The sequence below is a fragment of the Nerophis ophidion genome, linkage group LG10 (genome assembly GCF_033978795.1).
Source record: "Nerophis ophidion isolate RoL-2023_Sa linkage group LG10, RoL_Noph_v1.0, whole genome shotgun sequence".
Lineage (NCBI taxonomy): Eukaryota > Metazoa > Chordata > Actinopteri > Syngnathiformes > Syngnathidae > Nerophis > Nerophis ophidion.
Window position 1 is genome coordinate 49,615,911 of NC_084620.1, and position 15,222 is coordinate 49,631,132.

At 31.3% G+C, this 15,222-nt stretch overlaps 1 protein-coding gene across 2 annotated transcripts in view; it reads left to right on the forward strand.

Moving 5' to 3' along the window:
- slc38a4 (solute carrier family 38 member 4) overlaps positions 1-7,653 on the forward strand; it is a 118,299-nt gene extending 110,646 nt beyond the window's left edge. For both annotated transcript variants that reach the window (XM_061914016.1, XM_061914015.1), the window contains exon 16: positions 5,236-7,653. In XM_061914016.1, the coding sequence (XP_061770000.1) occupies positions 5,236-5,340 (105 nt within the window). In that variant the 3' untranslated portion in view covers positions 5,341-7,653. The remainder of the gene's footprint in view (positions 1-5,235) is intronic.
- The last annotated feature ends 7,569 nt before the right edge of the window (positions 7,654-15,222 follow it).

Genomic DNA, 15,222 nt, shown 5'->3' on the forward strand with positions numbered 1-15,222 from the left:
AATGTTACTCACATAAAAACCATTAGAAACCTTTTATATTTTTTATGTTAACTTCTAACATAAAAAGTATAAAATGTTACGAACATAAAACTATTAGAAGTTAACATAAAAACTATAAAAGTTACAAACATAAAAAATACAAAATGTTGCTAACATAAAAACTATTAGACATTAAAATAAAAAGTATAAAATATTACTCACATAAAAACTATTAGAAGTTAACATAAAAAGTATAAAAGGTTCCTAACATAAATAGTATAAAATGTTACGAACATAAAAAGTATAAAAGGTTCCTAACATAAAAAGTATAAAATGTAACTAACATAAAAAGCATAGAATGCACTAAATTGGCCCTAGTGTGTGAATGTGAGTGTGAATGTTGTCTGTCTATCTGTGTTGGCCCTGCGATGAGGTGGCGACTTGTCCAGGGTGTACCCCGCCTTCCGCCCGATTGTAGCTGAGATAGGCGCCAGCGCCCCCCGCGACCCGAAAGGGAATAAGCGGTACAAAATGGATGGGATGGATGTAACTAACATAAAAAGTATAGGATGTCACTAACAAAAAAACTACGATAGACATAAAAATGTCAGCGTGTTTGGGAAGTAGGTTAGTTATGAATGATCAAAAGTTAAAGACTTAAATTTTAAGTTGACAAAAACATTTGCAGCACAAAAAGAATGTGAGAGTTATTTCAACATGTGCAACATTAACTTCTCACGGAAGAAGGAAGAAGGAGTAAAATAACTGCTGCTTAGTAAAATCATTCAAGGCAGTGAAATAAAAAGTCATGAGACTGGCCTGAACAAAAATGTGTTGTGGTCTCACAAAGGAGCAAATATTTGCTTGTCACCTTGACTTTCTTTTCATAGCAAGAGCAAAATATAATCAACAAGAGTTGTCTTGTAACAAAATATCCACAACAAGAGTTGTCTTGTGACAAAATATCATCAACAACAAGAGTTGTCTTGTAACAAAATATCATCAACAAGAGTTGTCTTGTAACAAAATATCATCAACAAGAGTTGTCTTGTAACAAAATATCATCAACAACAAGAGTTGTCTTGTTACAAACTATCATCATCAACAAGTTGTCTTTTTACAAATTATCATCATCAACAAGAGTTGTCTTATAACAAAATATCAACAAGAATTGTCTTGTAACAAAATATCATCAACAAGAGTTGTCTTGTAACAAAATTTTATCAACAACAAGAGTTGTCTTGTTACAAAATATCATCAACAAGAGTTGTCTTGTAACAAAATATCATCAACAAGAGTTGTCTTGTTACAAACTATCATCATCAACAAGTTGTCTTTTTACAAATTATCATCATCAACAAGAGTTGTCTTGTAACAAAATTTCATCAACAACAAGAGTTGTTACAAAATATCATCAACAAGAGTTGTCTTGTTACAAAATATCATCAACAAGAGTTGTCTTGTTACAAAATATCATCAACAAGAGTTGTCTTGTTACAAAATATCATCAACAAGAGTTGTCTTGTAACAAAATATCAACAACAAGAGTTGTCTTGTTACAAAATATCATCAAGAGTTGTCTTGTTACAAAATATCATCAACAAGAGTTGTCTTGTAACAAAATATAATCGACAACAAGAGTGATCTTGTTAGAAAATATTAACAACAAGAGTTGTCTTGTTACAAAATATGAACAACAAGAGTTGTGTTGTTACAAAATATGAACAAGAGTTGTCTTTTTACAAAATATCAACAAGAGTTGTTTTGTAACAAAATATGAACAACAAGAGTTGTCTTGTAACAAAATATCATCAACAACAAGAGTTGTCTTGTAACAAAATTTTATCAACAACAAGAGTTGTCTTGTTACAAAATATCATCAACAAGAGTTGTCTTGTAACAAAATATCATCAACAAGAGTTGTCTTGTTACAAACTATCATCATCAACAAGTTGTCTTTTTACAAATTATCATCATCAACAAGAGTTGTCTTGTTACAAAATATGAACAAGAGTTGTGTTGTTACAAAATATGAACAAGAGTTGTCTTTTTACAAAATATCAACAAGAGTTGTTTTGTAACAAAATATGAACAACAAGAGTTGTCTTGTAACAAAATATCATCAACAACAAGAGTTGTCTTGTTACAAAATATCATCAAGAGTTGTCTTGTAACAAAATATCATCAACAACAAGAGTTGTCTTGTTAGAAAATATCATCAACAAGAGTTGTCTTGTTACAAAATATCATCATCAACAAGAGTTGTCTTGTAACAAAATATCATCAACAAGAGTTGTCTTGTTACAAACTATCATCATCAACAAGTTGTCTTTTTACAAATTATCATCATCAACAAGAGTTGTCTTGTAACAAAATTTCATCAACAACAAGAGTTGTTACAAAATATCATCAACAAGAGTTGTCTTGTTACAAAATATCATCAACAAGAGTTGTCTTGTAACAAAATATCAACAACAAGAGTTGTCTTGTTACAAAATATCATCAAGAGTTGTCTTGTTACAAAATATCATCAACAAGAGTTGTCTTGTAACAAAATATAATCGACAACAAGAGTGATCTTGTTAGAAAATATTAACAACAAGAGTTGTCTTGTTACAAAATATGAACAACAAGAGTTGTGTTGTTACAAAATATGAACAAGAGTTGTCTTTTTACAAAATATCAACAAGAGTTGTTTTGTAACAAAATATGAACAACAAGAGTTGTCTTGTAACAAAATATCATCAACAACAAGAGTTGTCTTGTTACAAAATATCATCAAGAGTTGTCTTGTAACAAAATATCATCAACAACAAGAGTTGTCTTGTTAGAAAATATCATCAACAAGAGTTGTCTTGTTACAAAATATCATCATCAACAAGAGTTGTCTTGTAACAAAATATCAACAACAAGAGTTGTCTTGTAACAAAATATCAACAACAAGAGTTGTCTTTTAACAAAATATCATCAAGAATTGTCTTGTTACAAAATATCATCAACAAGAGTTGTCTTGTAACAAAATATCATCGACAACCAGAGTGATCTTGTTAGAAAATATCAAGAAGAGTTGTCTTGTTACAAAATATCAAAAACAAGAGTTGTCTTGTTACAAAATATCATCATCAACAAGAGTTGTCTTGTAAGAAGTGTTGTGTTCATATCCATCACGCTTACATCATTGCAATGTGACCCCAGTTTGATACCCCTGACCTAAGACTTGGTTGCGCAATCTTGAGAGACTTCGCCACCTAACCTAACGACAGTTTTTTTTAGCACACCTTATTTTTAGCAAACTGCTGAAGTTGTCAAGCATAAAAGATGACTTCTGCACACTTTCTTCACTTGGATCTCATTCAGGCCGAGTAGGTCCACCTTTCACTTTTATCATCACCCTGTTTGTACAGAAGAAAATATGCAAGATTGCAATATTATATATATATATATATATATATATATATATACATACATACATACACATATATTGGGGTTGTATGGTATATTGTATAGTACTGTGATGCTAATGACTTATTTTCAGTACGATACCGTCTCAGAAGCGTACCGGTCAGAGGATTGGGAGAATGTCATGTGGTCAGATGAAACTAAAATAGAACTTTTTGGTATAAACTCAACTCGTCGTGTTTGGAGGAAGAAGAACACTGAGTTGCATCCCAAGAACATCACACCTACTGTGAAGCATGGGGGTGGAAACATCATGCTTTGGGGCTGTTTTCCTGCTAAGGGGACAGGACGATTGATCCGTGTTAAGGAAAGAATGAATGGGGCCATGTATCATAAGATTTTGAGCCAAAACCTCCTTCCATCAGTGAGAGCTTTGAATGGTTGACCAAATACTTATTTTCCACCATAATTTACAAATAAATTCTTCAAAATTCCTACAATGTGAATTCCTGGATTTTTTTTTCACATTCTGTCTCTCACAGTTGAAGTGTACCTATGATAAAAATTACAGATCTCTGTCATCATTTTAAGTGGGAGAACTTGCACAATCGGTGACTGACTAAATACTTTTTTGCCCCAATGTGTATATATACATATATATGTATGTATATATGTATAGATATATATATATATACGTGTTAACACGTGATTAATATACATTTACTTTTTTATGTATGTAAATATATAATATATATAAATATATATATAAGGCTGGTCCGTGTTAACGCGTTAACATGTGATTAATAAAAAAAATATTGTGTTACTTTATATACATTTGTGTTTTTGGGATGATATAGCGTCCATGTTTTCTCCGATCCAACGTATATTCAACTCTCCCGTTATTGAGCACTGTATAACAGATAAACCACAGTAACCTCGACTAAGTGTTTATATATATATATATATATATATATATATATATATATATATATATATATATATATATATATATATATATATATATATATATATATATATATATATATATATAATATATTTAACACACAACTTACTCAGTGGCCTATACCAAAGACTATAAAAATGGGACCCATTACCTCCCTGAATTGGGGGTTAAATCACCAAAAATGATTCCCGGGCGCGACACCGCTGCTGCTCACTGCTCCCCTCACCTCCCAGGGGTTGATCAACAGTGACTGGTCAAAAGCAGAGAATAATTTCGCCACACCTAGTGTGTGTGTGACAATTATTGGTACTTTAACTTTAATATATTAGGGCGGTCAACGTTAACGTGTTAACATGTGATTAATAAAAACAAATATTGTTTTACTTTATACATATATTTATGTATATATATATATATATATACACACACACACACTATATGTATATATATTTTAATGCTTGTATGTACAGTATGTATACACACACACACTACATCTACACATTCACACATTATATATATGTATATATATTTATATATATTTTAATGCGTGTATGTATATACACACACATATATATATATATATATTTATATATATATATATATGCAAAAAGATTGTATAGATTTCAAAAATATATGTAATTGTGATTAATGGAAATTAATTTAGAATTGGGAACAGTGATGAATGTGTTTAGGATGGTGTGACAGCTCCAATGAAGACTTATGTCAGTTAGCAGTCATTGTGTTGTTTTTCATCACACCTGTACATACGTACCTACGCACGCACCTTCTCACGATATCCCTTTCCGTTGGAGGCGGATCAGAAATGTACCCAGAATCCCGCGGTGCTCGTCCCATGGCATCTCATCTCATTCTGCTGTGGTCTCGCTCCGCAGGCGGCCGTCTTCCTGGTGGTGGGAATCGTCTTCATGATTGGCAGCTTGTCGCTCATCGTGCTGGACTGGATCCACAACCCGCCGGGCTCCAGCGGGGGGCACTAAGCAAGCGTCCTCCCTGATCCGCCCTGCAACAACATCTGGAAGGAGGCCTCAGACACCGAGCATGTTCCCCACATGTTCTTCACTTCCGCCCACGGAAACGCCATCACTACTATTTGCCCCACTCACCCGTCAGCGCGGGGGACATTTGGGGGCGGGACAACACGGAGCACTTCTCAGCGTAGGACTCGCACATGTACGCCGCTCCATCTGCTGCTCTCCTCAATGTGAAGGACTTGCCAAAGTCTGCATGCACATACCCAAACTCCAGTCCACAGTCCTCAAACTGTCCCACCCTGGACCAGGTGAAGATGCTTCCAGTATTATCTGAACACCACCTGTACATACTTGACTGTCTACTGAAAAGTGTTCAACCATCTTCTTCCAGTAGAAGGGAATATTTTCACACCACGCAGATTTGGAGCTTCCTTTAATTGATGGTCGGGCCCAACTACTGGAATATTGTGCCTTTTGTGCTTTTTTCACCCGTTGGCCCCTTATCATCGCAAATATTACAACAACACCGCCTTCCTTTGTGCTGCAAAACCTTGTTATCGACTCATCCCCAAACCTTTGTGCTGCAAACTATTAGAGTTGTATGCTACTACAGGGGTTCCGTTAAAAATGAAGGCCTTAAATAGCATTCAAATAAAATTATGCGCTGAAATGACACGTGCTATTCGCAAATAAGTCGGCCATAAAAGGGCAGGCAGCAGTTAAAATTTCTCTGAAGTGGCCGACATAGCGACTTCAGTTGTCAATGTGGCGCCACCACAACTCGCAGCTGCTGCTACCACCACAGAGAAAAAAAAATCTGTCTCTTTCCGAGTATAAGTCGCACCGGCCGAAAATGCATAATAAAGAAGGAAAAAAACATATATAAGTTGCATTTTGGGGGGAAATTTACTTGATAAAACCCAACACCAAGAATAGACATTTGAAAGGCAATTTGAAATAAATAATAGTGAACAACAGGCTGAATATGTGTACCTTATATGACGCATAAATAACCAACTGAGAAGGTGCCTGGTATGTTAACCTAACATATTATGGTAAGAGTCATTCAAATAACTATAAAATATAGAACATGCTATACGTTTACCAAACAATCTGTCACTCCTAATCGATAAATCCCATGAAATCTTCTACGTCTAGTCTCTTACGTGAATGAGATAAATAATATTTTATATTTTACGGTAATGTGTTCAAAATTTCACACATAAGTCGCTCCTGAGTATAAGTCGCACCCCCGGCCAAACTATGAAAAACACTGCGACTTATAGTCCAAAAAATAAGGTACAAGTAAATTGTCAGATTAATCAGAGCCAATTTGAGTTTTTAAACTAAAGATTAGAGTTTTTAAACTAAAGATTATCAATGTCAAATGTTTACAGTTGTGTCTATACTGACAATTGTAGCTTTTTGACATTATATATAATCACTATCTGCATGGGCATTAAAAAGCTCTGAAATAGATTTGCAGAAATCCGATACCTGCAGAAACCTTGTATTAACCAAATGCAGTTTTTATGTTATTAACGGTTTATTATTCATGAACTGGTCAAAATCTATGCGCCAATTGTAATCCACCAGAGAGTAACAGTTGATATAAACTTTTTAACTCTAGTTTTCACGTTATTAATGTGTTATCATTCATAACCATCCCCCCCAATGTTTGTGCTGCAAACATTTTTAGTTGAACTATTACTTTTTATGCTATTACCAGGTTTCCGTAGGTCAATAAAAAGTATTACAAGTCGTTAAAAGGTATTTTTCAAAAATTAAGGCCTTTAAAGTCATTCAATTCTTAAAAAAAAAAAAAGGTTTACGCTCAAATCAAACATGCTATTAGCCAAAAACAAATTGGCGATTAAAGGAAGGCGGCAAATTTTATCGGCGTGACCAACAAAGCAACTTCAGCTGTCACCGTGACGCCACCACAATTGGCAGCTGCTGCTACCACTACAGAAAATTATATATATATATAAATTGTCAGATTAAATAGTCTTGTTGTGCGTCAATTGTAATCCGCCGGAGAGTAACAGTCGACATGAACCTTTTAAGTCTAGTTTTCACATTATTAACGTGTTATTATTCATATATACACCCCCCCCCGCTTGTGCTGCAAACATTTTTACTCAAACTATAAGTTTTTATGCTATTACCAGGTTTCCGTAGGACAGTAAAAAGTATTAAAGTCGTTAAAGGTATTTTTCAAAAATTAAGGCGTATAAGTCATTAAAAAGCATTAAATTCTTAAAAAAAAAAAAAAAAAGGTATATGCTTAAATCAATCATGCTATTAGCCAAAAACAAATTGGCGATTAAAGGAAGGCGCCAAATTTTATCGGCATGACCAACAAAGCAACTTCAGCTGTGACGCCACCACAACTGGCAGCTGCTGCTACCACTACAGAAAACCAATATATATATATGTATATATAAATTGTCAGATAAAACAGTCTTGTTCTGAGCCAATTGTAATCCACCGGAGAATAACAGTTGATCTAAACTTTTTAACTCTAGTTTTCACGGTATTAACATGTTATTATTCATAACCATCACCAGCTACGAATGCGAAAACATCGAAACTGCAACCAAGGAACGCCGGCGTTATTTTAACGTTTGCCAAGACAAGTGTGTGCCTTCTCTTCCATCCACGGGCCGTGATTGTTTGGATAGTATGGCCTTCCTCTTTTGGCCGCCAACACGTCCGGCCAAAGTAGACGACATTTTACGGATCCTTTGCGGATCCAAATAGGCGAGGCAAGTAGATATTTCAAATGAAATAAGTGTTTATGTGCGTGTTTTTTGTCGTTCTTTTTGTACATGCTCTGTAAATAATGTGTATTTTATCCACTCTGCCAGGGAGTATCTTCAGTGTTTATGAACATCGAGATGTATGAGGTGTTACTTTGTGTCTTGCTGTATGACAGTTGTTTGGTTTCCAATTTCATTGTACATTTGTAGAAAATCATGTTGACATTACTAGCCTGCTGTCGCGGCGGGAGAATTTTATCGGGTTTTAACAAAACAACACGTTATTGGGTTTGGGCTCCGGGTGGAGGGAAGGTGCTAGAATGATCTGATCTCACCTGCTGCCTTACTTGAACCATCCAGACTGAAGAAGGACCCTGAATGAAGGCTACGAGCCCAAATCCTCACAATGAATGTTTCTTCCTCCGCCGCCGACTCGCTCGGGTTGGAATCCTCGCCTCCCACATGCCTGCCCTTCCAAGCGTCTCAGGTGAAGGTTTCCATCCTGCTTCAGTCTTTTGCACGATGGAGCCAAGCTGCTGCTTCTCCTCAGTGTTTGGTTCAAAAAGAGCGGCGACGGGCAACACGGAGGATGGACGCCAGCCTGATGCTGCCTGACGCAGTGCCTTTGCATCCTGCGGGGGTCAGAATGGACTGTTAAAAAAAAAGAAAAAAAGAAAGTACCCACAAAGGGGATGTTTTTGTATCAGTGGCGTTGTTTCCTTATGATGAAGAATAAAAAAAACTGTTCAAAAAAGGCATTTTTGTCTTAATTTTGTGAGTACATAAAACGCTTGCATAAGGTTTTTTAGACTAGAACAGGGGTCACCAAGGACCAGATAAGTAGCCCGCTGGCCTGTTCTAAAAATAGCTCAAATAGCAGCACTTACCAGTGAGCTGCCTCTATTTTTTAAATTGTATTTATTTACTAGCAAGCTGGTCCCGCTTTGCTCGACTTTTTTTAATTCTAAGGGAGACGAAACTTAAATAGAATTTGAAAATCCAAGAAAATATTTTAAAGACTTGGTCTTCACTTGTTTAAATAAATTCATTTATTTTTTTACTTTGCTTCTTATAACTTTCAAAAAGACAATTTTAGAGAAAAAATACAACCTTAAAAATGATTTTAGGATTTTTAAACACATATACCTTTTTAACTTTTAAATTCCTTCCTTTTCTTTCCCGACAATTTAAATCAATGTTTAAGTAAATTAATGTTTTTATTGTAAAGAATAATAAATACATTTTAATTTGATTCTTCATTTTAGCTTCTGTTTTTTTTTCGACAAAGAATATTTGTGAAATATTTATTCAAACTTATTATGATTAAAATTCAAAAAAATTATTCTGGCAAATCTAGAAAATCATTAGAATCAAATTTAAATCTTATTTCAAAGTCTTTTGAATTTCTTTTAAAATTTTTGTTCTGGAAAATCTAGAAGAAATATTGATTTGTTTTTGTTAGAAATATAGCTTGGTCCAATTTGTTATATATTCTAACAAAATGCAGATTGGATTTTAACCTATTTAAAACATGTCATCAAAATTCTAAAATTAATCTTAATCAGGAAAAATTATTAATGACGATGTTCCATAATTTTTTTATTTTTTTTTTCAAAAAGATTTGAATTAGCTAGGTTTTCTCTTCTTTTTTTCAGTTGAATTTTGAATTTTAAAGAGTCGAAATTGAAGATAAACTATGTTTCAAAATTTTATTTTCATTTTTTTCCTGTTTTCTCCTCTTTTAAACCGTTCAATTGTTTTTTTCATCATTTATTCTCTACAAAAACCTTCCGTAAAAGGAAAAAAAATGTACGACGGAATGACAGACAGAAATACCCAATTTTTTTATATATGTGTAGAGTTTATTTATCAAAGGTAAATTTAGCAAATTGGCTATTTCTGGCAATTTTTTAAAGTGTGTATCAAACTGGTAGCCCTTTGCATTAATCAGTACCCAAAAAATAGCTCTTGGTTTCAAAAAGGTTGGTGACCCCTGGACTAGAACAAGTGTGTCCAGAGTGCAGAACATTCTCAAAATTACATTAAAATATAAAAAAAAGTGGAATAAAAGCGCGGACAGGTGAAATATGATGTGGAAAAGTTGCCATGTTAATTCTGATAAAAAATAATAATGCATCAAAATCAATGTTGTTATGAATTATTGACATATTGAAGGCTCCAATTACTTCACATCAAATATTACACTTTGAAATATTTTGGGGAAAATGAATACATAATTTGTGTTTTTGCCATAAAAATAAATAAAGGTTGTTGTTTTTTTGTTTGTTTTTTACAAAAAAAGACATAAAGCAAACAAAAACATTAGGAAAAATAATAAATAAATATCATTATAAAGTTGATATAGAGATTTAAGCTTTGGGAGTGGAAAAAAGTATGACTTATGCTTTTACTCTTTTTAAAAGTGAGATCCTTTTGGATCCCTAACAATTTTACTGGGATTTTTTTATGTTGTTAAAAATAAAATAATATATCAAATCAATGTTGTTATGAATTATTGACCTGTTGAAGGCTCCAATTACTTCACATGAACAATTTCACTTTCAAAATTTTGGGGGAAAATGATTGCATAATTTGTCTGTTTGCATACAAAGAAATCAAGGTTTTTGTTGACAAAAAGGACATAAAACAAACAAACAACATGAAAAAATATTAAAATGGTATAATTGACATAAAGATCTCAAGTTGAAAGGTAAGCATTGAAAATGAAAAAAAGAAGTAGAAACTTATTTTGTACTCTTTTAAAAGTGGGACACTTTTGGATTCCTTAGAATTTTTGTGGGATTTTATTTTTTTATAACAAAACTGCCTTTGTTAAAAAAAATAATGAATCAAAGTCAATGTTGTTATGAATTATTGACTTATTCAAGGCTCCAATTAATTCATATCAAATATTCCACTTTGAAATATTTGAGGGAAAAACACCATTTGTGTTTTTGCCATAAAAATAAATCAAGGTTTGTGTTGACAAAAAAAAGGACATAAAGCAAACAAAAAAAAAAAGGAAAAATAATAAATAATTATTATAAAGTTGATCAAGAAATTTAAGCTTTGGAAGTGGGAAAAAAGTTTGACTTATTTTTTTTCTCTTTTAAAAGTGAGAGATCCTTTTGGATCCCAAGGAGTTTTACTGGGATTTTTTTTTTTTTCAACAAAACTTTGTTAAAAATAAAATAATGAATCAAAATCAATGTTATTATGAATTATTGACCCGTTGAAGGCTCCAATCACTTCACATGAAAAATTCCACAAAAAAATTTAGAGAATATGATTACATTATTTTTGTTTTTGCCATAAAAAAAAAAATCAAGGTTTTTGTTGACAAAAAGAGGACAGAAAGCAAACAAAAATATGATTGAAAAATAAGTAACAATCATGATAAAGTTGATCTAGATACTTAAGCTTTGAAAATGGAAAAAGAGTACGACTTATTTTTTTTACTCTTTTAAAAGTGGGATCCCTAAGAATTTTACTGGGATTTTTTTATTTTCACGAAACTTTGTTAAAAATATAACAATGTATCAAAATCAATGTTGTTATGAATCCTTGAACGGTTGAAAGCTCCAATTACTTCACATGAAAAACTCCACAAAAAAATTTGGGGGAAATGATTACATAATTTTAGTTTTTGCCATAAAAATAAATCAAGGTTTTTGTTGACAAAAAAAGACATAAAACAAACAAAAAACATGAAAAAATATTAAAAAGGTATAATTGACATAAAGATCTGAAGTTGAAACGTAAGCATTGAAAATGACCAAAAAAAAGTATTTTTTTGATATATTTTTTACTCTTTTAAAAGTGGAACACTTGGATCCCTAAGAATTTTAGTGGGATTCCTTTTTCTTTATTACGAAACAGTCTTTGTTAAAAAAAATAAAAAATGAATCAAAATCAATATTGTTCTGAATTATTGACATATTCACGGCTTCAATTACTTCACATCAAATATTCCCCTTTGAAATATTTGAGGGGAAATTATAACATAATTTGTGTTTTTGCCATAAAAATAAACCAAGGTTTTTGTTGACAAAAAAAGGACATAAAGCAAACAAAAAAATTAGGAAAAATAATAAACAATTATCATTATAAAGTTGATCTAGAGATTTAAGCTTTGGAAGTGGAAAAAAAGTATGACTTATTTTTTTTACTCTTTTAAAAGTGAGATCCTTTTGGATCCCTAAGAATTTTAGGTGGATTTTATTATTTTTCAATTAAACTTTGTTAAAAATAAAATAATGAATCACAATCAATGTTGTTATGAATAATTGAAAAGTTGAAGGCTCCAATTACTTCAAATGAAAAATTCCACTTTAAAATTTTTGGGGGAAATTATTAAATCATTTGTGTTTTTGCCATAAAAATAAATCCAGGTTTTTGTTGACAAAAAGGAAAAAAACAAACAAAAAAAAACATGAAAATATATTAAAAACGTATAATCGACGTATGGATCTGAAGCTGATCTAGAATTTTAAGCATTGAAAGTGAAAAAAAAGGATGACTTATTTTTCTCTCTTTTAAAAGTGGGACCCTTTTGGAACCATAAGAATTTTAGTGGGATTTTTTTATTTTATTTTTTTTTCATTTTACAAACTTACATAATAGTGAATCAAAATCAATGTTATGAGTTAATGACCTGTTGGAAGACTAATTACTTCACATAAAAAAAATCCACTTAAAATTTTTGGGGGAAAATTATTACATAATTTTTGTTTTTGCCATAAAAATAAATCCAGGTTTTTGTTGACAAAAAGGAAATAAACAAACAAAAAACATGAAAAAATATTAAAAACGTGTATTCGACGTATGGATCTGAAGTTGATCTAGAATTTTAAGCATTGAATGTGAAAAAAAAATTGTATGACTTATTTTTTACTCTTTTATAAATGGGACCCTTTTGGATCCCTAAGAATTTTTGTGGGATTTTTTCTTTACGAAACGGTCTTTGTTAAAAAAAATACAAATCATTGTTGTTATGAATTATTGATCTATTTGAAGGCTCCAATTACTTCACATGAACAATCCACTTAAAAATGTTTTCGGGGAAATTATTACATAACGTGTTTTTGCCATACAAATAAATAAAGGTTTTTGTTGCCAAAAAGGACATAAAATATATAAAAAACAATGGAAAAATATAAAAAAAACGTATAATCGACGTGCAGATCTGATGTTGATCTAGAATTATTAGCATTGAAAGTGAAAAAAAATATCTATATGCCTTATTTTTTTACTCTTTTATAAGTGGGACACTTTTGGATCCCTAAGAATTTTAGTGGGATTTTCTTTGTTAAAATAAAAAAATAAATCAAAATCATTGTTGTTATGAATTATTGATCTGTTGAAGGCTCCAATTACTTCACATGAACAATCCACTTAAAAATGTTTTTTGGGGAAATTATTACATAATTTGTGTTTTTGTCATACCAATAAATCAAGGTTTTTGTTGCCAAAAAGGACATAAAACAAACCAAAAAAAATTAAAAAATATTAAAAACGTATACCGGTAATTGACGTGTAGATCTGAAGTTGATCTAGAATTTTTGGCATTGAAAGTGAAAAAAAATATCCATGCCTTAATTTTTACTCTTTTATAAGACCCTTTTTGATCCCTTAGAATTTTAGTGGGATTTTTTTTAACGAAACTGTCTTTGTTAAAAAAAATTAAAATCATTGTTGTTATGAAATATGGATCTGTTTAAGGCTCCAATTACTTCACATGAACAATCCCCTAAAAATGTTTTCGGGGAAATTATTACATAATTTGTGTTTTTGCCATACAAATAAATCAAGGTTTTTGTTGCCAAAAAGGACATAAAACAAACAAAAAACAATGAAAAAATATTAAAAACGTATAATCGATGTGTAGATCTGAAGTTGCTCTAGAATTTTTAGCATTGAAAGTGAAAAAAAAAATATATGCCTTATTTTTTACTCTTTTATAAGTGGGACCCTTTTTCATCCCTAAGAATTTTAGTGGGATTTTCTTTGTTAAAAAATAAATCAAAATCATTGTTGATATGAATTATTGATCTGTTGAAGGCACCAATTACTTCACATGAACAATCCACTTAAAAATGTTTTCGGGGAAATTACATACAGTAATTTGTGTTTTTGTCATACAAATAAATCAAGTTTTTTTTGCCAAAAAGGACAAAAAACAAACCAAAAAAAAAGAAAAAATATTAAAAACGTATAATTGACGTGTAGATCTGAAGTTGATCCAGTTTTTTAACATTGAAAGTGAAAAAAAATATATATGCCTTATTTTTTACTCTTTTATAAGTGGGACCCTTTTTCATCCCTAAGAATTTTAGTGGGATTTTCTTTGTTAAAATAAAAAAATAAATCAAAATCATTGTTGATATGAATTATTGATCTGTTGAAGGCACCAATTACTTCACATGAACAATCCACTTAAAAATGTTTTCGTGGAAATTACATACAGTAATTTGTGTTTTTGTCATACAAATAAATCAAGGTTTTTTTGCCAAAAAGGACATAAAACAAACCCAAAAAAAAGAAAAAATATTAAAAACGTATAATTGACGTGTTGATCTATTTTTTTAGCATTGAAAGTGGAAAAAAATATCTATGCCTTATTTTTTTACTCTTTTATAAGTGGGACCCTTTTGGATCCCTAAGAATTTTAGTGGGATTTTCTTTGTTAAAATAAAAAAATAAATCAAAATCATTGTTGTTATGAATTATTGATCTGTTGAAGGCTCCAATTACTTCACATGAACAATCCACTTAAAAATGTTTTCGGGGAAATTATTACATACAGTAATTTGTGTTTTTGCCATACAAACAAATCAAGGGTTTTGTTGCCAAAAAGGACATAAAACAAACAAAAAACGGTAAAAAAAAAAAAAAAAAAAAAGTGAAATATTATATTTGATGGATAGGTCTGAAGTTGATCTTGAGATTTAAGTATTAAAAGTGAAAAAATAAGAATATTTTATGATTTATTTTGACTCTTGTATAAGTGGGACCCATTTGGATGCATGGGAATTTTAGTGTGATTTTTTTTTTTTTTTTTCATTTTAAAAAACTGTTTTGTGTATATTCCACAATAAAAACATTTTGGGGGAAAATATTGCAGATT